This window comes from Hemicordylus capensis, chromosome 11 (assembly GCF_027244095.1).
Source record: "Hemicordylus capensis ecotype Gifberg chromosome 11, rHemCap1.1.pri, whole genome shotgun sequence".
Lineage (NCBI taxonomy): Eukaryota > Metazoa > Chordata > Lepidosauria > Squamata > Cordylidae > Hemicordylus > Hemicordylus capensis.
Window position 1 is genome coordinate 3,506,542 of NC_069667.1, and position 25,534 is coordinate 3,532,075.

Below are 25,534 nucleotides of genomic sequence, written 5' to 3' on the forward strand. Positions count from 1 at the left end.
CCAAGCAGGCCGTCGGGGGGCAGGCGAGGCAGCAGCCTCGGGTCTGGATCGGGCGCTCACGCCCGGAGGGGCCTGGCTGCGGCGCGGGGTCTGCAGGCAGCTCCCCCTGGGCCGCGCGGGGGGGGGGGGGGCACCGGCCGGGAGACAAGTGGCCCTGCTGCCGCCGCTCCTCGCCCGGCTTGTTCCCGGCGGCGGCGGCGGCGGCGGCGGCAGCATCAGCACCAGCATCCCTCCCTCCCTCCCTCCCTCCCTCTCCCGGCTGCTGCAAGGGCTGCGAGGCTCCCTCCTCCTCCTCCTCCTCCTGCCGGCAAGAAGGGAGGTGAGGAGGGGGTGGCGGCGGAGGCGCATGCGCCGTGACCGCACTGCGGAGCCGGACTAGGCGAAGCTCGCAGGCAAAGGCAGTGCCAGTCGCGCGCGCGTGCGCGCACCCCAGGCAGGCAGGCAGGCAGCGGGCAGCGGCAGGCAGGCGTCAGAGCCGGAGCTGCGGCTGCCTCCCGGGCTCTGCAGCCTCGCCGAGCAGCAGCATGCCAGCCGGGCACAGCAGCAGCCGCCGCCGCCGCCGCCGCCGCCACTGCCCGCACCGCGGCTCCTCTCCGTCTTTCTGCTGCTGCCGCCGCCGCCGCTGCTCCCCCGCGCGGCGCTGAGCCCATCACCGCCGCCTCCAGCCTCAGCAGCGCCCCAGGTGAGCGCCGCCGCTCTCTCGACCTGGGCTGGGCTGGGCTCGTGGGCAGGAGGGGGCCCATCGGGGGCCGCTTGGGTGCGGGCGGGGGGGGGCAGGGACGGCATGGCAGCCCCCTTCGCCCCCCGAGATCTGGGCGGGCAGGCGAGGAGGAGGGGAGAGGGAGAGTGCTGGATTTTCGGGGGGGGGGCGCCCGTGGGAGGCTGGAGGGGGGTCGTGGTGGCATCGGCGGCGCCGCCGCGCGGGGGTGGGTAGGTAGGTGGGTGGCTGCTGCCAGCTGCGGCGCTCGGCACATTCCCGGCAGCCCTGAGCATGTGGGCAGGAGGAGGGCATCGCTGCGTGCCATTCTCGGAGAAGCGGGGGCGGCGGGGGGGGGGCGGGAAGGAGCTGAAGACTAGGGAGGAAAGGCGGCGGCGGGGCGGGGGGCGGCCGTTCCGGCGGGAGTCCCGAGCTCTTGGGGGTCCCTCCCCTCCTGGGAGGGTGGATCTGGATGGCCCAAGGGGCACGGCGCTGGCCAAGGCGGATGATCATGAGAGGCAGTTGCCCCCCTCGTTTTGGGGGGGGGCGAGAAGCATGCCCAGCCTCTGCCCTGCAGACCCCCCCAGCCCCAGCATGTCCTCCTGGATCGGTCCCCACATGGAGCCGGGGGGGGGGTAAGTGGAGGGGGTGCCTCGGAATCCAGTGATGTCAGCGCACTGCGCGGCGTCTGGAGCCTTTCTCGCAGCAGCAGCAGGAGGGCGGGCGGGGAGCTTGAAGGCCAGCAGGAGCCCGGTTGAACAGGTGCCAGCGTGCAGCTTGCAGGGCCTATGAGGTGTAAGGCCAAGAGTGGCCTGGAGCATGTGCAGAATGCAGGGGCTCCCTCCCTGCTGCGGTTCATCCATGGGCAAGGTCCGGTGCTTCTTTGATAAGCCCCTGGTTCTGGCAGGATACCTTGGCAGTGGCAGAGAGCATCAGCAAGGGGGGGGGCTCTTGCCTTCATGTGGGGTTCCCAGAGGCATCCGGCTGCTGGCCACTGTGGGGCTGGACAAGGTGGACATGCACCTTGGTCTCTGATCCAGCAGCAGGGCTTTTCTCCTGGCTGCTTCTCACTTAGGAGTTGCTTAACCATCGCTTTTGTGAGTCTCACCATAGATCTGTCTCTTGGATTTCCTCGCCAGTGGTTTGCGCGGGAATGCAATGTAGGGAGAAAGCTGTGAACCACCCAAAGGTGGCCCAAGTTCTCAATGGGCTCCATAAGGATCGGTGTGGCTCTGGATGAGTTGCCTGGGAAGCATCAGGAGCGTGGAGAGTCCAAAAGAAGCTGACCCCCCATTCCTTCTGGCTCCTCCTCTGGGAGGAGCATTGAGGGCCCACCCTCCGCTCTTCCCTCCCCCCACCCCTCTCCTTGGGGATGTGGAACTTTCTCTCTCGAGACCTGGCAGATTTGAGTGGGTGGCTGGATAGGAATGAGGAAAGGTCAGCCAGCTGGAGAGATTAAAAAGACACATGTATAGGCAGAGAGACGGCGCTCTAGCAGCTGTCCTGTCAGCAGGAGGCCTGCTTGACCTGCCCCAGGTATCCCTGCATCTGAGCCGGCCCTGAATGCTGATTTCCTCTGGGGTAGCGTTTATGTGAATTAACCTCCCGGTTCTATGTGGGATCTCGTCGACGTATTCCTCTGTCCCGAGATCCGGATCTCGTCAATCTGTTTCCTCTGTCCCTCTGCACCTGGGGTATCCTTCTATTTCCCCGCAAGTGCAGCCTCTTGCATCTGACTCCATACAAGTGAATGGAGCAAAAGTATCTCTTAGCTTGTACGGAGCAGAGACTGCCGTCTGCAGCTAGGAAACACCAGGGCCCCCTGGCTTTGGTTTCAATTGGGGGAGAAGCACTGGGGAGTTGTTCATCCATGAACGACCGGTGCGAAGATGAACTATGCCTCAACTACCACTTCAAACTTCAGGTGAGGAATGCTCACCTGACTGACTGGGTGCTGCTCGAAACAAGAATATGCCTCGTACCTGGCCAGCTAGCAGGCAAGGGGACGCGGTGCCAGCCTAGCGTCCCTGACACACTAGATTTCTGCATGCAGGGAATTTGCCTTGTGTGGAGAAACACTTTATCTCCTGAGCCATGACCTGCAGGCTGCAGTAGCACCATCCAGAAACAGGTTTAGCCACCCTGGCGTGGTGTTTGTGAGAACCAGGCCTCTGGCTGTGATGTCTCAAGTGTCTTGGTTGGGGGGGTGGGATTATGCTCAGTGCGTTCTTTATTTGCATGGAGGCTTTGGGATGTTAGCTGGGAAGAGTAAACCCACTGAACGCTACTGAAGGGGGAGGAAGAGAACAACATGTTTTACCTACATGTTTTGTTGTAAACCGCCCAGAGATGTACATTTTCGGTGGTATAAAAATATGTTGAATGAATAAAATGCACGATTCCTCTGCACCTGCTAGCAGGCCCGAGGGGTATCCCTCTTTTCTTCCCAAATGCAGCCCTCGGAATCTTACCTCTTGGAACGCTATCTCTGTCACCTCCTGTGCGGCCTGTTTGGATGGCCTGTCTCTGAGCGTAGTCCTGCCAGCATACTGTGTATAATGGCAGCGTTGCTCTGTGAGATTATGGGGATTCAGTTAGAGCCATAACTAGTCATTTCTAGAGGCAGGGCAAGCTGTGGATTCTGTGCCCTCCCTCTCCTGGGAACCAGCAGTGCAAGTTAAGAATGGCTGTGGAGCTTACCGGCGGCGGCTGAAATCCCAAGTTCTCCTCCCCGGGCTGCTCCTGCATAGAAACCATTTTGGAAAAGGAAAAAAAAAAGTTCCCGCTTCTGCTGATCCACAAAGTACCCTGTGCCTTGGCAGTTCTCTTCCCCACAAGCAGCATGCAGTCCTGGGTTCAGCCTGCCAGGCTGCAACCACAGGGCTGACGAGATGCAGCCGCAGTACCTGCCTGTCTGGCATGCTGCCCTCGCTAAGTCTCTATTTAAGAGCATATTACACGGCTTCATTATTTCCTTAATATTATTTGGTATCCATTTTGCATCTTTCCCAGGCTGTACCTAGGCCGCCCCTTCTTGTACTGCTGGGGTATGTAAAGAGAGTGCAGACTTGGGTATCTTTTTGGGAGGAGAGCTGGTCTGCTGGTAGCAAGCATGCATGGTCTTCTTTGCTAAGCAGGGTCCACCCTGGTGTGCATTTGAATGGGAGGCTACATGTGAGCACATGGTACGATCTTCCCCTCAGGGGATGGGGCTGCTCTGGGAAGAGCCCCTGCACGCTTGTATGCAGAAGGCTCCAAATTCCCTCCCTGGTAGTATCTCCAGGTAGATGCTGGAGGTCTCTCTCCAGGCTGAGAGAGACTTCTGTTTGCAGCCTTAGAGAAGGCGCTGCCAGTCTGGGTAGACAATACTGGGCTAGATGGACCAAGGGTCTGATTCAGTAGAAGGCAGTTTCCTATGTTGCTATCCTGAGCCTAAATTAGTGATAAACGTGAATAATTTTTATCCAGTTTCCTGATAAGAATAATGGACCATCAACGCCCCTTGCAAGTATAAGTTACAGAGATCCTTGATCTGCCACATGCCTGGCTCACATAAAGATCTAGACCAGCATACAGTTTCCAACAGTGGCCAGAGGCCAATCTTCTCTTACTAATTGTCCCCAGGCAACTGCTATTCAAAGCTATACTACGCCTGAATATGAAGGGTCCATCCACGGCTATTAGTTTCCGGGAGACTTCCCCTCCATGGATTTGTCTAATCTTTTTAAAAAGCCATCTGAGTCTTGGCTCACACACAGAGCGGAATGAGTTGGTGGAATGGGCTGTTCTGCTTCAGATGGTGTGTCTGGATGCTTCCCTGAGCAAACGCTTCCTGAAAATAGGAGGCTAGCTTAGGAAGGAACAGGCAGAGTTTCTCTCCCTGCTTTGCTTTGTATGTGTGTGTGTGTGGGGGGGGGGGTAGACGGGAGCATGAAAAAATGCCACCCTCCACATACTGGGGGATGTGGTCATAGCTCAGTGGTCGAGCATTGCTTGCACACAGAAGGTTCCAGATCCAATTGCTGGCAGCATCTCCAAGTAGGGCTGGGAAAGACTGCTGCCTGAAATCTTTGGAGAGCTGCTGCCAGTCAGAGTAGACAATACTGAAGTGGAGCAAGGGTCTGACTCAGTAGAAGGCAGCTTCCCGTGTTCCTGTGTTCCACCTCTGCTAACTCTACCGCCTCATTCTGCCGAGAGTGGAGACCAGGGCATTGGCAATTCCCATATCCTGTAGCGGTGAGTTCCATAAGTGAATTCTTCATCATTGTATAGAGGATTTTCTTTGGTCTTCCCTGACTCTACAGATAATCAGTTTCACTGGCTGATCCCAGTTCTAGAACCAGGGGAGAGAAATTTAATGTTCTTTTCACCTGCTCTCTCCAAAGCAGTAAAAACAAACAAACAAACAAACAAAAAAACCCCTCTGCCTCCCTCAAGGGTGCCCCCACTGTTTATTGATTGCAGGTGAAATTGGATAGGACCGCACCACTGATCCGAAGTTCCTAGCTGCCGTATCTCCACGCGAGCAAGACACTCCCAGCTTGTCTTGTCCCCTTCCACTTGGCAGCTGACCAGATGCAATCATTCTGAATGTGCAGGCGTCTGTTAGCTCATCACCGCTTTCATGCTGGTGGAATCTAATTTAATCCTCTTGCTATTACAGCACATATTAGTCCCATCATTCTGGCTCCTCAGTGCCACCCGGGCAAGTCAAAATCAAAGCTGAAACGGCCACTGCAGGATAGCAGGGTTAGTGTGTGTCTGTGTGTGTGTGTGTGGTGTTTCTGGCATCCTTGGTGCAGGGGAGAATCCCTTGTGGAATTCTCTGCCACAAGATGTGGTGACAGCCAACAACCTGGATGGCTTTAAGAGGGGAACATAGGAATACAGGAAACTGCCATATACTGAGTCAGGCCATTGGTCCATCTAGATCAGTATTGTCTTCACAGACTGGTAGCGGCTTCTCCAAGGTTGCAGGCAGGAGTCTCTCTCAGCCCTGTCTTGGAGATGCTGCCAGGGAGGGAACTTGAAACCTTCTGTTCTTCCCAGAGCGGCTTCATCCCCTGAGGGGAATTTCTTACAGTGCTCACACATCAAGTCTCCCATTCAGATGCAACCAGGGCAGACCCTGCTTAGCTATGGGGACAAGTCATGCTTGCTACCACAAGACCAGCTCTTCTCTCCTATGGATAACTTCATGGAGGAGAGGTCTATCAACGGCTACTAGTCGGAGGGTTATAGGCCACCTCCAGCCTCAGAGGTATGATGCCTCTCAATACCAGTTGCAGGGGAGCAACAGCAGGAGGAGAGAGGGCATGCACATACCTCCTGCCTGTGGGCTCCCCAGTGGCATCTGGTGGGCCACTGTGCGAAACAGGATGCTGGACTAGATGGGCCTCCTTGGGCCTGATCCAGCAGGGCTGTTCTTATGAGAGAGGTGCATAGGGTCAGTGATACTCTGGCTTTAAGAACATAAGAACAGCCCTGCTGGATCAGGCCCAAGGAGGCCCATCTAGTCCAGCATCGTGCTTCACACAGTGGCCCACCAGATGCCTCTGGGGAGCCCACAACTGAGGCCACGCCCTCTCCGTCTTCTTCTTCGTCTTCACCATCCATGTGCAGGTGCTTTGAAAATTCCCCACCCCAAGGGGAATTTCGCAATCTAGATAATTTCGCAACCTAGATATTGACACGAGGGGGACAACGGGGGAAGGGGAAGGAGATGGAGGCAGGGGTGGACAGGGGAAGAAGCTCTCCAGCTTGCAATCTGGCAACCCCGCCCCGGTTGCTGCAGATTCATTTTGGAAAGGATGCCAGTATCTGTCCAAGGAATAGACCACCGGACAACCCCCAGGAGCCCTGTGGTGGCCTCTAAGCAGGAAAGGGAAAGCCTCTGAAAAGCTTTCTGTCTTTTCTCCCAGTGCTTAGACTTTCCCAGCTACCTTCTCCTGGGCTGCCTTCCACAGCTTGCCTCCTGCTGAGCATCTTCAGCCCCACCCCCCCCGCCCCCATCCCAGGTCTGATGGTTTGGCCAATGGACTAGTGCAAGCAGAGGCATTGCTGAAAAGCCAAGATGGCCCCCCCTTCTCCTCCTCCCGCCCACCCCTGCGTCTTTTCTGCAGAACTGTAAGGACATAGCGAAAAACAAAACATTCTCAGTGTTCCCTTGCTCTCACTCCTCTGCAAATAATCTTATGCACTCCCCATGCACATAAACACTCTCCCTCTCTCCCTCCTTCCCTCCCCTGCCACACACACACACACACACACACACACACACACACACACACTTGCAAGTCCACATCCCTCTGGCGCAGAGAGAGGTTTAACATACATATTTACTACCTACATATATACCTCCTAGTGAGAGTTTATCTTTTTTGAAGCTGAGATACGTCCTCCAATCAGGAGTCAGCAGTGAGTCAGGGGAGGGGGAAAGTAAAGACCGACTTCTCAACCAGCCAGTGGGCCCCCCTCCCTCTGGGGCCAAGGGACATTTGTCTCCCCTCACTCGATGCCCCTAAGTCCAGGGGTTAGTCAGGCAAGCTATAAAAGGGAAGAGGACTTCCTTCAGAAAATGGAAGTCCTGCCCAAATGAAGAGAACAGGAAGGAACATAAACTCTGGCCAAAGAAATACAAGGAGACAATAAGGGATGCAAAGAGAGAGTTTGAGGAGCATAGAGCTAGAAGTGTCAAGGGGAAAAACCAAAGCTTCTTTAAGTATATCAGAAGTAGAAAACCTGCCAGGGAGGCAGTTGACCCCTTAGATGATGAAGGTGTGAAAGGGATTATTAAGGAGGATGAGGAGACTGCAGAGAAGCTGAATGAGTTCTTTGCATCTGTCTTCACAACAGAGGATACTGACCATATATGCTCTCTGGAATTGAGCTTCTCAGGCTTGGAGACTGAAGAACTGGGCCAATTTGAGGTGATGAGAGAGGATGTTCCAAACTGTCTTGAAAAACTAAAAATTGCTAGGGCCAGATGGCATCCACCCAGAGTTCTGAAGAAACTCAAATGTGAAATTGCTGCTCTCCTAGTAAAAATATGTTACTTGCCCCACAGTCAGGTCAGGCTCTATACCAGAGGACTGCAAAGTAGCTAATGTAAACTCCAGTTTTCAAGAAGGGATCTAGAGGGGAATCCGTGAAACTACAGGCCAGTTAAGTTTGGTGCTGGGTAAATTGATGGAAAGCATACTTAAGGACAAAATTGTTAAACGTATAGAAGAAAAGGCCTAGTAGAAGGAGAACCAGCATGGCTTCTGCAAGGTCAAGTCTTGTCTCACTAACCTTTTGGAGTTCTTTGAGAGTGTCAACAGGCATGTGGATAAAGGTGATCTGGTCGACGTAGTATACTTGGACTTCCAAAAAGCTTTTGATAAAGTTCCCCACCAAAGGCTCTTGAGTACTTAGCAGTCATGGAATAAGGGGACAGGTTCATGTGTGGATCGGTAACTTGCTGAAGGACAAGCAACAGAGAGTAGGAATAAATGGACAGTTTTCACAATGGAGGTAGGTAGGAAGTGGAGTTCCCCAGACAGGGGCATAGCTAGGAGAGAGGGGGCCCATGTTCATCCCTCTCTCTGGTGGCCCTCCAGAATGAGGGAGACAATGAAGAAAATAGGGAGGGGTGGAACTGGAGGGCCCTCAGGAGCTGGGGGCCCATGTTCTTTGAACCCTTTCGCTCAGTTATAGCTACACACCAGCGCTCTTTAACTTGTTCATAAATGATCTAGAAGTTGGGGTGACCAGTGAAGTGGCCAAATTTGCAGATGATACTAAACTATTTAGGGTAGTGAAATCCACAACAGATTGTGAGGAGCTCCAAAAGGTTCTCTCCAAACTAGATGAGTGGGCGACAAGAGGGCAAATACAGTTCAATGTAAGGAAGTGTAAATTGTTGCATATTGGGACAAAAAACCCCAACTTCACATATACATTGATGGGGTCTGAGCTGTCAGACCAAGAGAGGAATCTTTGGGTCGTGGTGGACAGCTTGTTGAAGGTGTTGACGCAGTACAGCTGTGAAAAAGACAAATTCCATTATAGGGATCATTAGGAAGAGGATTGAAAATTAAAATGCTAATATCATAATGCCCTTATACAAATCTGTGGTGCAGCCACATTTGGAGTACAGTTCTGGTCACTGTATCTTAAGAAGGACATTGTAGAACTGGAAAAGGTGCAGAAGGGGGCAACCAAGATGATCAGGGGCCTGAAGCACCTTGTGGGCAAGGCTATAGCCTCTGGGGCTCTTTACCTTGGAAAAGAAGTGACTACAGGGAGACATGACAGAGGTGTGTTGTGTTGAAGTATGTGCATAGGGTAGAGAGAGTGGACAGATAAATCTTTCTCTTCTTACACAACACTAGAACCAGGGGTCATCCCATAAAACTGAAGGCCAGGAAATTTAGGACTAACAAAAGGAAGTATTTATTCACACAGTGCATAATTGATCTATGGAATTCTCTGCCATGGGATGTGGTGATGGCCACTAGTTTGGATGGCTTTAAAAGGGGCTTAGACAAATTCACGGAGGGCAGGTCTATCAATGGCGACTAGTCTGGTGAATATAGACCACCTCCAGCCTCAGAGGCAGGATGCCTCGAAATACAAGTTGCAGGGGAGCAACCGCAGGAGAGAGAGGGCATGCCCTCAGCTCCTGCCTATGGGCTTCCCAGAGGCATCTGGTGGGCCACTATGTGAAAAGAAACCGAAAAGCTGAAGAAGACCTGGGTGGGTTCAACCAAATATGCGAATTGACCCCAAAAGAAGCCACCACCATATAATAGCCTAAAAGGTCATGCTTTAAAGGTACGGATGGAACTTGGAAAACTATCAAGTCTATACATGGTGGAAGTATACAATACCTCCAAATACTATAGAATAAAAAGATAAAATAAGCATTTAATAAACAATCACATTTAGCACATCAATGTGAGCAATGTATATATTAAAAAGTAAGGACATGTAACAATGAAAAACATTAGTATAGAACAACAAATTTACATCATGGGAATTTACGATCAACCTTCCTACTGAGGTCCCCAAAATGCACAACTTGCAGATCAGTCCTCCATATGTTCAATTCATTTTGGATATTTAGATGCTCAGAAAGTCAAGTCACATTGACTTTCTTTAGCGCACATTGATGTTCTAAACGAGATTGTTTATTTAATGTTTCTCTTTATATTGTATCTTTTTATTCCATGCTATTTGGAGCTATTGTATACTTCCACCATTTATAGACCTGATAGATTTCCATTGGTTCCATGCATATCTTTAAAGCAGTCATGCTTTAGGCTATTATATGGTGTTGGCTTCTTTTGGGGCCAATGTGTGAAACAGGATGCTGGACTAGACAGACTGTGGGCCTGATCCAGAAGGGCTGGTCTGGGTTCTCAAACTTGGGTCCACAGATATTGGACTACAAATCCCTTGCAGCCATTGTTGCTGTGGATAATGGGGGGGGGTGTATTCCCAACCACATCCAGGGCCTCAAGGCTGAGAACCCCTGTCAGATACTGATCAGAGATTTTTAAAGCATTTACTTCATGAGAACAGCAAGGAAGAGTCTTTACTCATCAACAGGTTTGCTACTTATGCTTCTTATGGAAACAAATTAGGTAAAGGCTATTGTGATGCTTACTTTTCAGAAATTGCAGTGGATGATCGTAGCGTCTAACAATGTTAGATTAGGTTCCTCTGCATGAGAAGGTTTCCCTGAGCTGTTTTTCTCTTTGCATTTATCCGGCAACACCAGTCTCAGTCTACAGCAGCAGTTTTTAAAAAGTGAAATTGAAACAGCAAGCGAGCAAAGAAAAAGCAGCTATTAAAAGAAATTAACGGCAGTTGTGCTAAACAGGCAGCAGGCAGGTTCTTCGGGAAGCATCAACACGGTGGCTTCATGGAATGTGTTTGACAATATTGGACCCCAGTTAGCAGGCAATTCACTGAATGGTCAGAGAAAATTTGACTGGCCATGTGGCTGGCTTGCTAACCCTATGGGAGGAGAGCTGGTCTTGTGTAGCAAGCATGAATGGTGCCTTTTGCATGGTCATCTTGACCTAACAGCTGGAACAAGAGAAGAAGTCAGGTGGGAGATTGAAAGATGTCTTGGCTGAGTCCCTGAAATGATGCCAGGAAATCCAGTTTCCAATATCGGCAATGGCTGCCGATATGTCTCCGAGCGAAACACAGAGTGCTGGTTATTACCTATAAAGCCCTGAACGGTTTGGGTCCAGGGTACTTAAGAGAGAGTCTTCTTTGTCTTCAACCTGGCTGCCTATTAAGATCAGGGAGGTCTGGTTACGGTTGCCGCTGGTTCGTTTGGTGGCAACCCGGGACTTTGGAATATGCTCCCTGTTGAAATAAGAACATCTCCTTTGTTTGCTTTTAAGAAGATGCCCCGAATGTAAAGATTCAAGATGCACCTGGATTTAACTGAATGAATTTTAGATGATTTAATCTGTTTTTATTTGATGAGATTGTTTTTATTTATCTTGTAGAATCTTAACTGTTTTTATTGTTTGTTTCTTGTTTGTTTCTATTGTTTTATTATGGGAATATCTTACTTCTTGTATTTTAATTCTGTACACCACCTAACCCAGCTGCAGTGGCACAGCAGGGAAGCAGCTTGCCTAGGGAGCAAGGGGCTGTGAGTTCGAATCCCCACCGGTGTGCTTCCCAGACTGTGTCTGGTAAATATATATTTGTAGTCACCTGTATCAGGCAGCAGCAATATAGGAAGGTGCTGGAGGTGGATGCTCACATGGCAAAGGCATCATCTCATACTGCGCAGGAGGAAGGCAATGGTAAACCACTCCTGTAAACCACTCCTGTATTCTACCAAGAAAACCACAGGGCTCTGCGGTCGCCAGGAGTCGAAACCGACTCGACGGCACAATCTGTCCTTTTTTCCCTACACTGCCTAGAGATGTACATATCAGGCAGGATAAAATTATGATAGATAAATACAGACATAAATTTACCTCTTTTTAGCTAGTATAACTTTGCTTGCAGTTTGGAGGTTTTGATCTGGGCACATAGGAAGCTGCCTTTTACTGAGTCAGACCATTGGTCCATATAGCCCAGTATTGTGTACACAGACTGGCAGCGGCTTCTCCAAGGTTGCAGGCAGGAGTCTCTCTCAGCCTGATCTTGGAGATGCTGCCAGGGAGGGAACTTGGCACCTTCTTCATGCCAGCAGGCAGGAGCTCTTCCCTGAGCTGCCTCATCCCTGGATGGGAATATCTACTTACAGCACTCACATGAAGTCACCCATCCAAATGCAAACCAGGGCAGACCCTGCTTTGCAAAGGGGACAAGTCACGCTTGCTACCACAAGACCAGCTCCCTGGCGATCTTAAGACCTGCAAGTGCTCCTGGCATGAGACGCTGTGCATGTTCAGAGAAGTGGCACGTTGTACCCACACGAGACCAGTCATGTATGGCTTGGTCCTTGCTGCCACATGCTGGACCAGTAGGCAGGAGCATGCCTGAGCTCAAGGTGTCGAGAAGAGATCTTGAAATCCCAAGGAATGGCGACCTCTTATGACCCTGCTGAGAAGGTCATTCTCTCCCGTCTTGCCCAGGAAGCACTCGGAATCTGCATAGCCCCCCTGCAGTTGCTGGCTTTTTGCAACCGGGAGAAATGGAGGAGAAAGTGTGTCTCGAAAAGGAGAGTGCCTTGCTGCCAATGCCAGCACCTTCTTTCTCCTCCCTCCCTCCTTCCCTCCCCTGCCTCCCACTAGACTTAACAAGTGCATTGAGCTGGACTGAGCAAACAGCTTCTACTCTTAGCGCAGAAACAGCTTGGGGAGGTCCGTGCAGCTGACAGAGCGAAGATGCTGAGCAGGCTTGACGGATGCATTTCTGGAAACTGAAGAATGCCACGGGAGGAAGTGACCGTCTGCTGCTAGGAGAGACAAGCACCCCCCAGGCCAAGGGCCCTGTCTTCATGGGAGAGCCACAGAGGCATGCCCATGCTGAAGCAATTGGAACAGGATTCTTGTTGGGCTGGGACATCCTTCAGTTGACGGGCCACCCATGGTTGCATCACGGTCAAGTGTTGCCAAATATGCCTTGACACCATGCACTTTTATTGCATCATAGGGTCATCTGATAGCAATGGCTGAAATGGGGGGGGGGCTTTCTCTAGATGAGGCAGGATCATGCATAAATTTGCACCTCATTTGGGGCAGGCACCCTTATCATTCAGCGCTCCCTGGTCCTCTCAACTCTCCTTCAGCTACCTTCTCCTGCAGGCATCACAGACCAGAGATTGGCACGTGCAGTTCAGGAGGACGCATCAAGCACTTGTGCACAGTCACCTCGAGGGCATAGGCGTGCAGTTCCAAAGAGGTTGGCCCCTCCTGTAAACGCAAGGAGAAATCTGCGCCTGAGTTCCTACAGATCCGGGATTCTAACACAACTCAAACTGGCCAGCAGTGCAGCACAAAGACCTGGCCAAAGGCAATCAATTAATCCTTATACAATAAAACACCACTGCTTTACATATTTTGCGCCATTTTCAGATTTTGCAATAGAATATTTTTGCCAGGTGAGAAACACTAAGGCCGAGAGAAGCAATGAGCACAAGACCAGCCAAAAAGAGACGTTAAAAATGAACAAACAACAAACTGCAAATTTACTTGCTACTATTAAACTCTTAGGAACATAGGAAGCTGGTCTTGTGGTAGCAAGCATGACTGGTCCCCTTAGCTAAGCAGGGTCTGCCCTGGTTGCATTTGAATGGGAGACTTGATGTGTGAGCACTGGAAGAGTTTCCCCTTAGGGGATGGAGCCGCTCTGGGAAGAGCAGAAGGTTTCCAGTTCCCTCCTTGGCAGCATCTCCAAGATAGGGCTGAGAGAGATTCCTGCCTGCAACCTTGGAAAAGCCACTGCCAGTCTGTGAAGACAATAGTGAACTAGGTGGACCAACTTAGTATGAGGCAGTTTCCTATGTTCTTATGTTCCTATGTTCCTATACTGAGTCAGACCCTTAGTCCATCTAGCTCAATATTGTCTGCTCTGATTGGCAGAAGCTCTCCAGGGTTGCTGGCAGGAGACTTTCCCATCTCTACTTGGAGATGCTGCCCGAGATTGAATCTGGACCTTGTGCATGCTAGCTACAGAGGAAGCTGCCATATACTGAGTCTGACCCTTGGTCCATCTCACTCAGTATTTTCTACCCAGACTGGAAGCAGCTTCTCCAAAGTTGCAGGCAGGAATCTCTCTCAGCCCTATCTGGGAGATGCTGCCAGGGAGGGAACTTGGGTCCTACTGCGCTTCCCAGAGCGGCCCCATCTCCATGCCATAGTCATAAACCTTCACTGACTTATAGCAAATCACCCACAGATCTCCCAGTAGACCCCAGTTTTCCTTCTGCTGGTCCCTGTTGTCCCATACGCTGACTTTTTTTAATGCATTAGTGCTTCCCATGTTTGTCTCCTGTTGGACAATATCCGACTGGTCACTGGGCCATCCCTTGGAAAGAGAGCCCTTTCGCTCCACAAGAAGAATGCAATGGCCTGCTCAGACAGTTGCATCCCTGTAACATGAGGTCAGGCGGCTAATCCAGGGGCCCATCTGGACCATGGAAAGTATGAGCATGGAGCATGAAGTGGCCTATTTGGATCAGAGCCGACTGCTGCTGTGTTACTGGAGTGCGACATCTGCCAGAAACGCAGGACGTGGGATCAGGGTGTATAGTGTTTCTGGTGCACGGCTGGTGCCGTAGTATTAGAGATGGAACAGCAGCATTTTCATTTGCTAATGTATGGCTGCTCTTGCTGTTAATCTCCGGTTGGACTGCTCTAGAGTTGACTCCACTGTTAATATCCCTCCATACTCTTCCTTCTTTTGGCTTGGTGTGCTCGTTGCTGGAGCAGAAAAGCAGAAAGCAAATTAAAAAGAATACGGTTTTGTACAATCACATTCCCTCTGCCTGAGAGTGGATGTATTGCAAGCTTGTCCATCTCCTCCTCCTGAGCTGCTTGAGTGGAAGAAGCAGGAGAAGGATGTCCAACAAGCAAAAGCAGACAAGAGATCATCAATAAGCTGAGAGGGAGAGGAAGTAAGAGACTGTCCTTGTTGGTCACCTGTCCAGGAGAGGCAGGACCCTGCAGGTAGAGGGCACGGCCTTGAATGGTCAACCAGGGCAGCAGAGGAGAGGAGAGCTGGTCTTCCGGTAGCAAGCTGACTTTATTTTATTTATTTACTTACTACATTTTTATACCACCTTTCTGCCTTGACAAAGGCACCCAAAGTGGTTCACGATATTAAAATAAGCAAATAACCGATTAATAAAACGTTGTCTCAGGCTGTTGGTCTTTTCGGGAGCAGAGGACAAGAGCTCCCTGGCCTGGGTGTATCCTTCTTGCCTGCTTGACTTGTTCCCTTAGCTAAGCAGGGTCCACCCTGGTTGCCTATGAATGGGAGACTACCTGTGTGAGCACTGTAAGAGATTCCCCTTAAGGGATGGAGCCACTCTGGGAAGAGCATCTAGGTTCCAAGTTCCCTCCCTGGCAGCATCTCCAAGATAGGGCTGGGAGAGATTCCTGCCTGCAACCTTGGAGAAGCTGCTGCCAGTCTGTGTAGACAATACTGAGCTAGATGGACCAAGGGTCTGACTCAGTGTAAGGCAGCTTCTTATGTCCCTATGTTCCTAGAGCAGACAGATAAATACTGGGGTGGATGGACACAGCAAGGAGCTGGGCAGTGAGGGGACCATGTTACAGGGTAGCTGCTGTGAAGATCAGTAGCAAAACCTGCAGCACCTGGACAGCTCCAAGTGCGGTCGCAGCAGCAGCAGCAAAAGCTGGCTCTCTGATAAGCCCTCCTGTCCCTCGGTTAAAGGGCTGAGGGCTGCCAGAGCCTCCAAGCAATGGCGTCTCCCAAGGGGTCTGGCTGGAGTTGCAGCAGAACACCTGTTTTGCCTGCATGAGGCCCAGGTCAATCCCTGGCATCTCCAGTTACAGAATCTCAGGGGGCAGAGATGGGAAGAGCCTCTTTCGGTCTGGCATCGCTGCTGGCCAAGGTATCAGCCAGCTTCTGCCACCCAACCATTTATCCAGAGGGTGTTGCAGCGGGGGATTATGGGAGTTGCAGTCAGCAATATCTGGGAATTCTCATGACAGGGGACACTGCTCAGGGGTTCCTCAGGGGTGGGTGTGGAAGCCCAAGCCACCTCGACAGTCTTGCATCTGCTTAATCTGGGTGTTGCAGGGGCAAATGCGGCTGGCTGTGCTGTTGGTATCCCGTCGGTTGAAATGTGCCACTCTGTGCTGCTTCAGGGGTCGTGTTTCTGCTGGACAGAAGAGGCCTTGGGATGCCTCAGAGTCCTTTGCAACACCCGGATTCTCAGCTGCTCTGACCGCCAGCGATAAATCAGAGCTGTTCAAGCAGCCTCTCTCTTGCTTCCAGCCAGTTTTAATGGCTGCCGTGCCTGTGGAATGTAAAACAATGTCGCTGTTTTGCTCTTCTGGGATGATGCAAGGACAGAAATGGGAGAAGCCTTCGCAATGTTGTGAACAGGCATGAAGCTGCTTGTCTCTTCGGTCAAACCGTCCAGCCCTGGCTCATCTACTAGTAGTCACTCCTCCAGTTCTCCCGACCCTCCATAGGAAGCTGCTTTATGCTGAGTCAGACCCTTGGTCCAGCTAGCTCAGCATTGTCTACCCTGACCGGCAGCAGCTCTCTGAGGCTTCAGGCAGGAGTCTTTCCCAGCCCTACCTGGAGATGCTGCCAGGGATTGAACCTGGGATGATGGGAGTTGTAGTCAACAACCTCTGGAAACTCTGTTACAGGGGACGATGGTCCCTAGCTACTCCTAAGGTGGTTCGCTTTAGAAAAAAGGCTGACCTTGTTCCTGGGCCTTGAAAAAGCTAATAGGCAGGAACTGAATGGATGAAGCATTTCTTCATATGGAGACAGAGCCACGGGGAAAGGATTCCCGGCTCAGCTACTGTCGCATTAGGCTGCTGTTAATGGCACAAGCTAAAAAGCTGGCAGCCTTTGCGAATGCCTTTCAGGAAGTGAGGCTGCTGAAGCCGGCAGGGATTCATGAGAGGCCCTTCTCCGGTCCAGGCTGTAGAACCCCCCGGTCAGGGGGCCCCAAGCGAGGTCCGGGATGGGAACAGTGTCCCGTGCCTGCAGCCTCCTCTCCGCTCCTCTCCTCACACTTCTTGCAGGCTTTGCAAGGAGCAGGAGGAGAGCAGAGCAGCCCGGATTGTGGTTGGCATCGGGGGTTGCTCTCTGGAAAAGAGGACCAGCCTCCGGTCCCTTTAAGAGGTGCGCAGGAGCGGGGATGCCAGCAGGTTCGGCTTCTCCCTGCCGGACAAGCTGCAGCGGCAGGAATTCCCACTCCCATGCATCTCTCCAAGGGCCCGGAGGAGACCTCTCCTCTTTTTCAGTGGGTAGCCACCTCATGGCGCAGCGGGGAAGTGACTTGCCTAGCAAGCAAGAGGCTGCTGGTCGGAATCCCCACTGAAAGGCACCATCTCATACATACTGCGCAGGAGATGGCCATGGTCAACCCCTCCTGTATCCTACCAAAGACAACCACAGGGCTCTGGGGGCACCAGGAGTCGACACCGACTCAACAACACACTTCACCTTTACCCTGCCTTTTGAGCCATAGGCCTCACTAGACAGCTTCCAAAAATGACATAGAAAAATGATCTAAAAGCATAGCAGTGCAGCAGATAAAAGCACCATGAAAAACCATTTGACTGAATCCGTCAATGCTCAGCCTTTCCCAGTACCGTCTACTCTGACTGGCAGCGGCTCTCCAAAGTCCTGGGCAAGCTCTTCCAGCCCTGCCTTCTGAGATATTTTCAACTGGATGCCAAACTCCATTTCAACGGGATGGAGCCTGAGAGAATATGCACTCAAAGCACATGTTCTATTACTGGATTAGAGCCCCAATCAATAGGGCATCCGCTGTTTTCATTGACGGTGCTGCTTCCTCGGGGCCCCTTGGAGAACTGTGGTCTACCAGCAGTGTGGTCTGTGACAGAGATTCCCAGGTGTTGTTGACTACAACTCCCAGAATCCCCAGCTGCAATGGCCTGAACTCTGGGAGTTGTAGTCCACAACATCTGAGAATCCCTGAGAATAGCAGTCTCTGAGCCTGTCATTTGGCGAAGCCGTTTCTTTGTACTCTTGTGATGAAATTTGCTGAGGCTGAAATGAATCTCTTTCTCTTTGCTTAATACACCAAGGAAGACAGTTGCTTATGGAAATACCATGTCGGTTTGTCAACTTGGTTCTCATCTCATTCTGCAGAGACACTCGGCTGGAACCATCTGTGCCGTCCGTCCTCATGGTCTTTCCTCCTTTTTGTCTCCCCTCCTGGGTTAGGAACGGAGATTGGGCTGCCTCAAAATGCTGTCATTTAGTTCAGCGGCGTCTGGTGTGTCAGTTAATCAGGGCGTCCATAATGTGCAATTTCCACTGCAGGCTTGCTAATGAGATTCTGACGGTAAACATGGTTGGTTGGTTATTTTTCAAGGAGGGAAAGTGTCCAGGCATGTGCTGGGCATGAAGTCACCTTGTGGGGATGGAAAGGCACCCCGGAGGCAGGCATAGGTGGCAGGTATAGAACCATCTCCCCATGAGCGGAGCCCCTATCTATGTCCGGGGCTGGCTTATCCACTAGGCAGACCTAGGCAGTGGCCGCCTCAGGCACCAGTTCTTGGGGGTCGCATAAACAGTGCCAGCATATAGCACTGCCACGTCTTCTCTCTCACCCTCTTGTATTGCACCCTTGAAGTCCTGCACAGTGGGTGTAAGAAGTCACACAGGGCCTCCCCGCTCCCCAAAGGGTCTGCACATTCTGTCCCCCGCAAACACACACAGCCTGCTTTGCTCTTTGCACCTCAGCCCCCAATAAACAGCTCGTCCCATAAGCTGCCCTCCCTCTCTGGAAGATGAATTGCCGCCCTCAGCATTCACTTCCCCAGAAAGAATTCTCAGGCTGGATTTCCAAATTCCCAGCAGCAACTTTTCATCTCTGGAGTGTTAAGAGTTTTGCCCCCATAACAGACTGGGAACTCTCTCCCACTGGATCCTCAAACCAGTGGGCGCTGCTCATTTGCTGGGCATCCATGCAGACTGTCATTCTGCACAGAAGCCCATGCAGTGCAAGTTAAAGCCAGGGCTCTGCACTGTGCGGCTGATGGCCAGGGGGCCTCCAAAGATCAAACATCTCCTAGGGCACCAAAAATGTTTGTGCCCAGACCCTAAACCCAATGAGGACTCCTCCAGTGGGATGAGCAGGACTCTACCACAGCCATTAATACAGACTGGTGCCCTAGGGAGGGCCCTTGGAGGAGAGCTGGTCTTGTGGTAGCAAGCATGAATTGTCCTCTTGGCTAAGCAGGGTCCACCCTGGTTATCATCTGAATGGACGACTACATGTGTAAGTGCAGTAAGATCTTCCCCTTAGGGGATGGGTCTGGGAAGAGCATCTGCACACTCGCATGCAGAAGGTCCCAGGTTTCCTCCCTGGCAGCATCTCCAGATAGGGCGGAGAGAGACTCCTGCCTGCAACCTTGGGGAAGCTGTTGTCAGTCTGTAAAGACAATACTGAGCTAGATAGACCAATGGTCTGACTCAGTAAACGGCAGCTTCCTATGTTCCTAAGCCAACATCCCCTGAGGACCTCTGGAGCAGGGGCATAGCTAGGAGAGAGGGGGCCCATGTTCACCCTTCGGAATGAGGGAGATAATGAAACAAAACGTGGCAGCTAGGGTTTTATCTGGAGCTGCCTGATGGGAGCATATCACAGCCATTCTGAAAGAGTTGCACTGGCTGCCAGTTCGTTTCCGGGTCCAGTTCAAGGTGCTGGTTTTGACCTTTAAAGCCCTTAATGGTTTGGGCCCAGGGTACTTGAGGGACCGCCTGCTCCCAAGGGTTGCTGCCTGCTCGACAAGGTCCTCTGAGAGGGCTCTGCTCCGGTTGCCGACAATGAGGGAGGCTCGGCTGTCGTGCACTCGGGACAGGGCCTTCTCTGTTGCTGCCCCCAGACTCTGGAATGCTCACCCAGTGGCCATTCACTCTTCAGACGCCATCACAGTTTTTAGAAAGCTTGTTAAATCTTGGGTTTTTATCCAGGCTTTTACATGATTGTTTTTATTGGTGCTTCTATGTGTTTTTACAGTACCTCTGTGTAGTTTTTATGCTTGTATTTTATAGGTTGTAAATTTGGTTTGTTTTTATATCTTTAGCTTAATATTTTTATTGTCATTTTATTGTATTTTTTTTAACTTTTGTCAACCGCCTTGAGATTGTTTTTAATGAAAGGCGGTATATAAATTCAACAATAAATACATACATAAAATAAATGAAGAAAATAGGGAGGGGTGGAGCTGCTCCCCCCCAGGAGCTGGGGGGGCGGGTTGTTTTGAACCCATCTACTTAATTACAGCGACACCCCTGTTCTGGAGGCCACCCAGCAGATAATGCCCCATTCAAGGAGGCTGCACTATGAAGGGACCCACATTTTAAATATCCGTTAACCCAGCTGCTTTGTTCGGTTTTGCAGCCCTGAATAACCAGAGTTTTTCTAGTGACCATCCCGTCTTCCCGGAACACCATCATTCAACGCTGGACTCCTTGGCCATCTTGGCTTCTCAGAGTGTCTCCTTGCATGTCTGCTAAGAACTCCCGTTGGTTGCTGGAAAGCTCAAGGAAGGGAGAATCCTTTGGCCCCCACCCCACCCCCCACCCTGGATCGAAAGTGCATTGACTCACTGGGGGCCCAACCCTTGACTTGTGCCCAAGCCGCTGAATGAGGAGCATGTGGAAGAGAGGCAGCTGGTTAGCTCTGCCTTCAGCCATGACGGTCACTCCGGGCTGAGCTGTGTCGGCCATTTCTTTCTCCAGATGCTTAATGAGTCACGCGGGACCCATCCAACGGGTGCTCGTTCCGCAGCACCATTGTCCTCCTCCCCGATGGCCTGGATCCAGAGCTCCTGGAATCTTTCTCCCGAGCTCCGTGGGGATTGGATGAGGCCCAGAGGGTGCCTTTTCAGCTGGTCGGTCTTTTGAGCAAACCCCAACTCTTCTCCTTTTATTCTGGTGTTTGCAAGTTCATTTTGTACGGGCAGCAAAGCTGGTTGCTGGCATTTATGGGCCATTTAATTGGCAGGTGGCAAGGCCAGCTTTTTGTTTGGCTCTTTTCATTGTCCCCCGCATTCAGGCGGCTCATTAATTTCCCTCTCTTTCTTTCTCGCTCTCCCTTCTTGTCCCCATGATGTCCAGTGTCCTATCTGAAGCTCACTCTGTGTCGACTGCCACGAGACAGTGGCCTGTGCCATGGGAATGGCCGGGATCCGGGATTTAGAACAACTTGTTTTGCAGGATGCCAGACTAGTCACCGGATGCTTTTGCCTCTGATAACCTGGGGAGGGGTTCCCAACAGGGACACTTGTACCCCCATGGGATATTGGAAGGGCTCCTACTCAGCCCATTTCTACCTCCCCACATTGCAGCTGCACTATTTAATTCCCCATCTGAGGATTAGGAACATAGGAAGCTGCCATGTACTGAGCCAGACCATTGGTCCATCTAGCTCAGTATTGTCTTCACAGACTGGCAGCAGCTTCTCCAGGGTTGCAGGCAGGAGTCTCTCTCAGCCCTATCTTGGAGATGCTGCCAGGGAGGGAACTTGGAACCTTCTGCTCTTCCCAGAGCAGCTCCATTATCCCCTGAGGGGAATCTCTTCCAGTGCTCACACTTCTAGTCTCCCATTCATATGTAACCAGGGCATACCCTGCTTAGCTAAGGGGACAAGTCATGCTTGCTGCCACAAGACCAGCTCTCCCCTCCGGCTTAAATTGAATCTCCGATTGCTGGTTTAAAGCACACACGTCTTGTAGAAGCCAATCTCCCTAACTGTAACATTTAAGTTTGTGTTTGTATGTATGTGCGAGCATGTACACACACACACACACACACACACACACACACACACTTATACTTAAATGTTACAGTTATGAGACAGACTCTAGTCACTGGCTTACATTCAGATTAAGATACTCATAAACAATATTATTGAAATTAATGGGACAAGTTTACTGGAGTAGCCAGTCTCATAACTTGGACAATTTCTCCAGAGCTCAATGGGATTGAAACATTTAAATGTGTGTGTGCACAAGTGCGCATGCGCGCACACACCTCCCTACCTTATGGGGTGCCTGAGCTGAAGGTTTGTGACAAAAGGGGCACAGTTGTTGAAAGCAAGTTGAGAACCCGTGACCGAAGATCAAAATGGCCCAATATTTGGAGCGCCTGCTCCAAAGCTCCGTGGATTCTCTGTTGTGTATATATAGAGCTTGGGCACCATCAGCCTTTCCTCCTCACCAGGACCATAGAGTTAGGGTTAGGGACCATGGACATGTGTGCAGAGCGGCTTCCTCCACTGGGAGTGCCTTCATGGGAGCTGCCCCTGCCTTTGACGGGAACACCTGAAGGCAACTTGCTTGAGTGATCATAGACTTCAGGTCTCTGTTTTCATTGCCTCGCTGGCAAAGGAGGGGAGACCCAGAGAAGGGCTTGCAAGGAGGCACAGGAGAAGGTGGGTTCATTAAAGCTCTTTTTTGACATCAGGGCCCCCAGTGTCTTATTGAACCCATCAGGAAATTAAATGTTCCCGGATTCTCCAGCAGTCCCTCTGTTTCCTTGCCAGTGCCTAATGATGACGGCTAATTGAGTGTGCTCATTGCCACAGGCCATTGAAGAATTGACAAGCCATGTGAGTGCGATTTCTATGCCACTCTTCAGTCTCAGCAGCTGAGCTCTTGTTTGTGATGGACAATAATCCACTTCAAGATGAGGGAAAGAGGAAAACATTTTGAGATTCAAAACACATTCCAGGCGATAGGGAGGAATGCGCTCAGATGCACAGGCTTGAAGACCATGGGTCGAGAGGAAAAGGAACGGACGAAGGGAAGCCACTGTGGGCACAGCAAGGCAGGAGCCACTTAAAATCAGGGGTTCCAGCTCAAGTGGAAATAACAGCATCACCTAAAAGGGAAGGGATGGATTTCCTTTTCTTGTAACTTTGCCCTGGCTCCCAAACAAGGTGGTGTGTAAATGAATGAATGAATAAAAAACAAAGTTTTGCAACAGACAGTCCAAAGGTTGGATTCTGCCACCTGTGCAAATTGTTCTGATTGAATGGCTTTGGGTGATTCTTTCAGTACTAATTAATCATGCCTATACCTCATCTTTCAACAGAGCTTGGCTCCCAAATTTGCTTATAATTAAAAAGGACACAAAAGTAGAATAGGCTTAGGGTTCCTGGCAGTTATGTAGGAAGCTTCCCTTCTGCCAGGTCAGTTGGGGAGGAGAACTGGTCTTGCAGTAGTGAGAATGAATTGTTCCCTTTGCTAAGCAGGGTCCAGCCTGGCTTGCATTTGGATGAGTGACTACATGTCGAAATAATAATAATAATAATAATAATAATAATAATAATAATAATAATAATAATAAATAATGTGAGCACTGGCTGCTGTAAGATATTCCCCTTAGCAGATGAGACTGTGGCTGACTGGTAGAGCATCTGCTTTGCAGGCAGAAGGACCCAGGTTCAAGCCCTGGCAGCATCTCCAGGCAGACCCTTGCCTGAAACTTGGAAGAGCTGCTGCCAGTCAGTGTAGACAATACTGAGCGAGATGGACCAATAGTTTGACTCAGTAGAAGGCAGCTTCCAGTGCTCCTAAGTCAGATCATTGGTCCTTCTGGCTCAGTATTGTCTACACTGACTGGCAATGGCCCTCCAAGGTTTCAGGCAGTAGCCTTTCTCAGTCCTACCTGGAGATGCCTCTGGGGACTGAACCAGGGAACTTCTGCCTGCAAAGCAGATGCTGTTCCACGGAGCTATGGCCCATGACTGATGACAAGAAGAGGCCTGCTGATGCAGAACAAAAGTCAACTGAGTGCAGGATCCTGCTTCCCACAGTGGTCAACCAGATGCCTCCAGAAAGCCCACAAGAAGGGCATGAAGGAAGGAACCTTCTCTTGCTGCTGCTGCTCCTCAGCAACTACCGTTCTGAGGAGGCTCCACCTAGTTGCCAGAACCAACAGCCAGCAATCGGTGTCTCCTGCCCATGAAGGGGTTTCATCTCTTTTTAGCACTGTCATGGCCATGACCACCTCCCACGGCAGTGAATGCCATACATGTAGTGATGAACACCGCACCACACAGAGAGGTTACTGAGCTCCAAGGTGCCAGGTCCTTGATGTCACCATGCTGAGGCATTTTGCTCACCTCTGTCCGACAACGTGGCAAGCAGGGATGTGCACAGAACCGCGTGGGGGAGGCTCGGAGGTGGGGGGGCTGTTTTAAGAGCAGGGGAGGGTGCACTTACCCCTCCTGCCACGTTCCCCTCACCGGCGTCCATTTTAGTCAAATCTCATTGGGGCGGCCGCTTACTTCCCTGCTGCCCCGTTGTCCAGATATGACCAGAAGTATCCGACATACTCGGTGCACGCAGGTGCATTGGATACTTCCGGTCATATCCGGACAACAATTCCGGCAGGGAGTTACACTGCCACCCCAATGGGGTTTGACTAAAATGGACGCCGGCAGGAGAAAAGCGATGGGAGGGGTAAGTGTGCCCTCCCCCGCTCTTAAAGTTGGACACCCCCCGCCGTCAAACCGGTTCGGAGGCTCGAACCGGTTCCGTGCACTCCCTAGTGGCAAGTCAGAAAATTCGGTGTGTGGTTTGCCATTTGGTGCTTGGTCTCCGGGAGCCTGTTGCAAAAATCCTCGGTCATCACAGTTGCACTAATTGCTTTCCTCGTTAGTGATCTTGGCAGGAGGCTGAGGGTTGAATAATTCATGGCGGCTGAAGAATCCATTTGCTTTGTGAAGGTGTTTCCTTCAAGCTGAGGCGTTTTGGCAGGGAGGCGCGTGGGGGGAGCTTGCCTGCTGCCATCTGTTGCAAGCGGGGAGGCTGGACAATTCTGGTTCCAGCGCCGAAGCTGTCAGTCTAGCACCGTTCTGGGAGTGGTGCAGTCACTATGAATAGCTCTGATGCGGCTGTAAGGCACCATCTGTGAGAAATGTGGCTGGTGTGTGATGTTATGGGCCTGGCAGCTGGGCCAGGTGCAAGCCAGCATGGCAGTGTGGCAGTGCAGAGATGGTTCTTTAGCGGGGAGCCCTGGGTTCAAATCCCACCGCAGCCACAAGTTTACGAGAAACCTGACTTCTGTCTTTTTCCTCCCTCTGCTCAGGGTGAAGCCAACTGAGCCCCTGCCAAGATGCCCCTGGTGAAGAGGAACATTGAACCGCGCCATCTCTGCCGCGGCGCTCTTCCGGACGGAGTCACTAGCGAGCTGGAATGTGTGACCAACAGTACCTTGGCGGCTATCATTAAGCAGCTGGGCAGCCTCAGTAAGTGGATGGCTTCCGTGTGTCCCTTGTGTCTGAGGCTGGAGCCAGGCAGCAGGATTTGGGAGACCAGCTGGGAGTGGTGGGGTGTAACCACCTACAGAGCCCCGGACTGCCTCCTTTTTCTTCTCTTGCTAGCTATAATTGTTCTCCAGAGAAGTTTGTCAGGTTTCCGAAGCACTGCAAAAACCTCGTGGACCAGAGGAGGGCTGAGCCGAAATGCCTCCCCTCCCTCACTCTGCTTGCAGGTGGCAGTGATGGGAGACAGTTTTGGCAAGGGGGGTGGTGGTGGGAAAGGAATTTGCCCACATTGGCAGTTCTCCCTGTGGTAGCCTGCTGGCCGCCGCCCAGATCTCTTTGTGAGCAATGCTATGCCCTCATGTGACGTCATCCAGAGGGGAATTGCAGATTCAAAAATGGCAGCGCCTGTT

At 51.5% G+C, this 25,534-nt stretch overlaps 1 protein-coding gene across 3 annotated transcripts in view; it reads left to right on the forward strand.

Annotated features, from left to right (window-relative positions):
* The first annotated feature begins 337 nt into the window (after positions 1–337).
* LOC128335288 (actin-binding protein WASF3-like) overlaps positions 338–25,534 on the forward strand; it is a 49,957-nt gene continuing 24,760 nt past the window's right edge. Inside the window, exons 1-2 of one of the 3 annotated variants that reach the window (XM_053273296.1) lie at positions 338–682; positions 24,947–25,106. In XM_053273296.1, coding sequence (XP_053129271.1) covers positions 24,974–25,106 — 133 coding nt within the window. In that variant the 5' untranslated portion in view covers positions 338–682; positions 24,947–24,973. Of the gene's footprint in view, positions 683–24,750; positions 24,769–24,946; positions 25,107–25,534 lie in introns of those variants that run through there. The other 2 variants (XM_053273294.1, XM_053273295.1) reach the window with 2 other exon arrangements.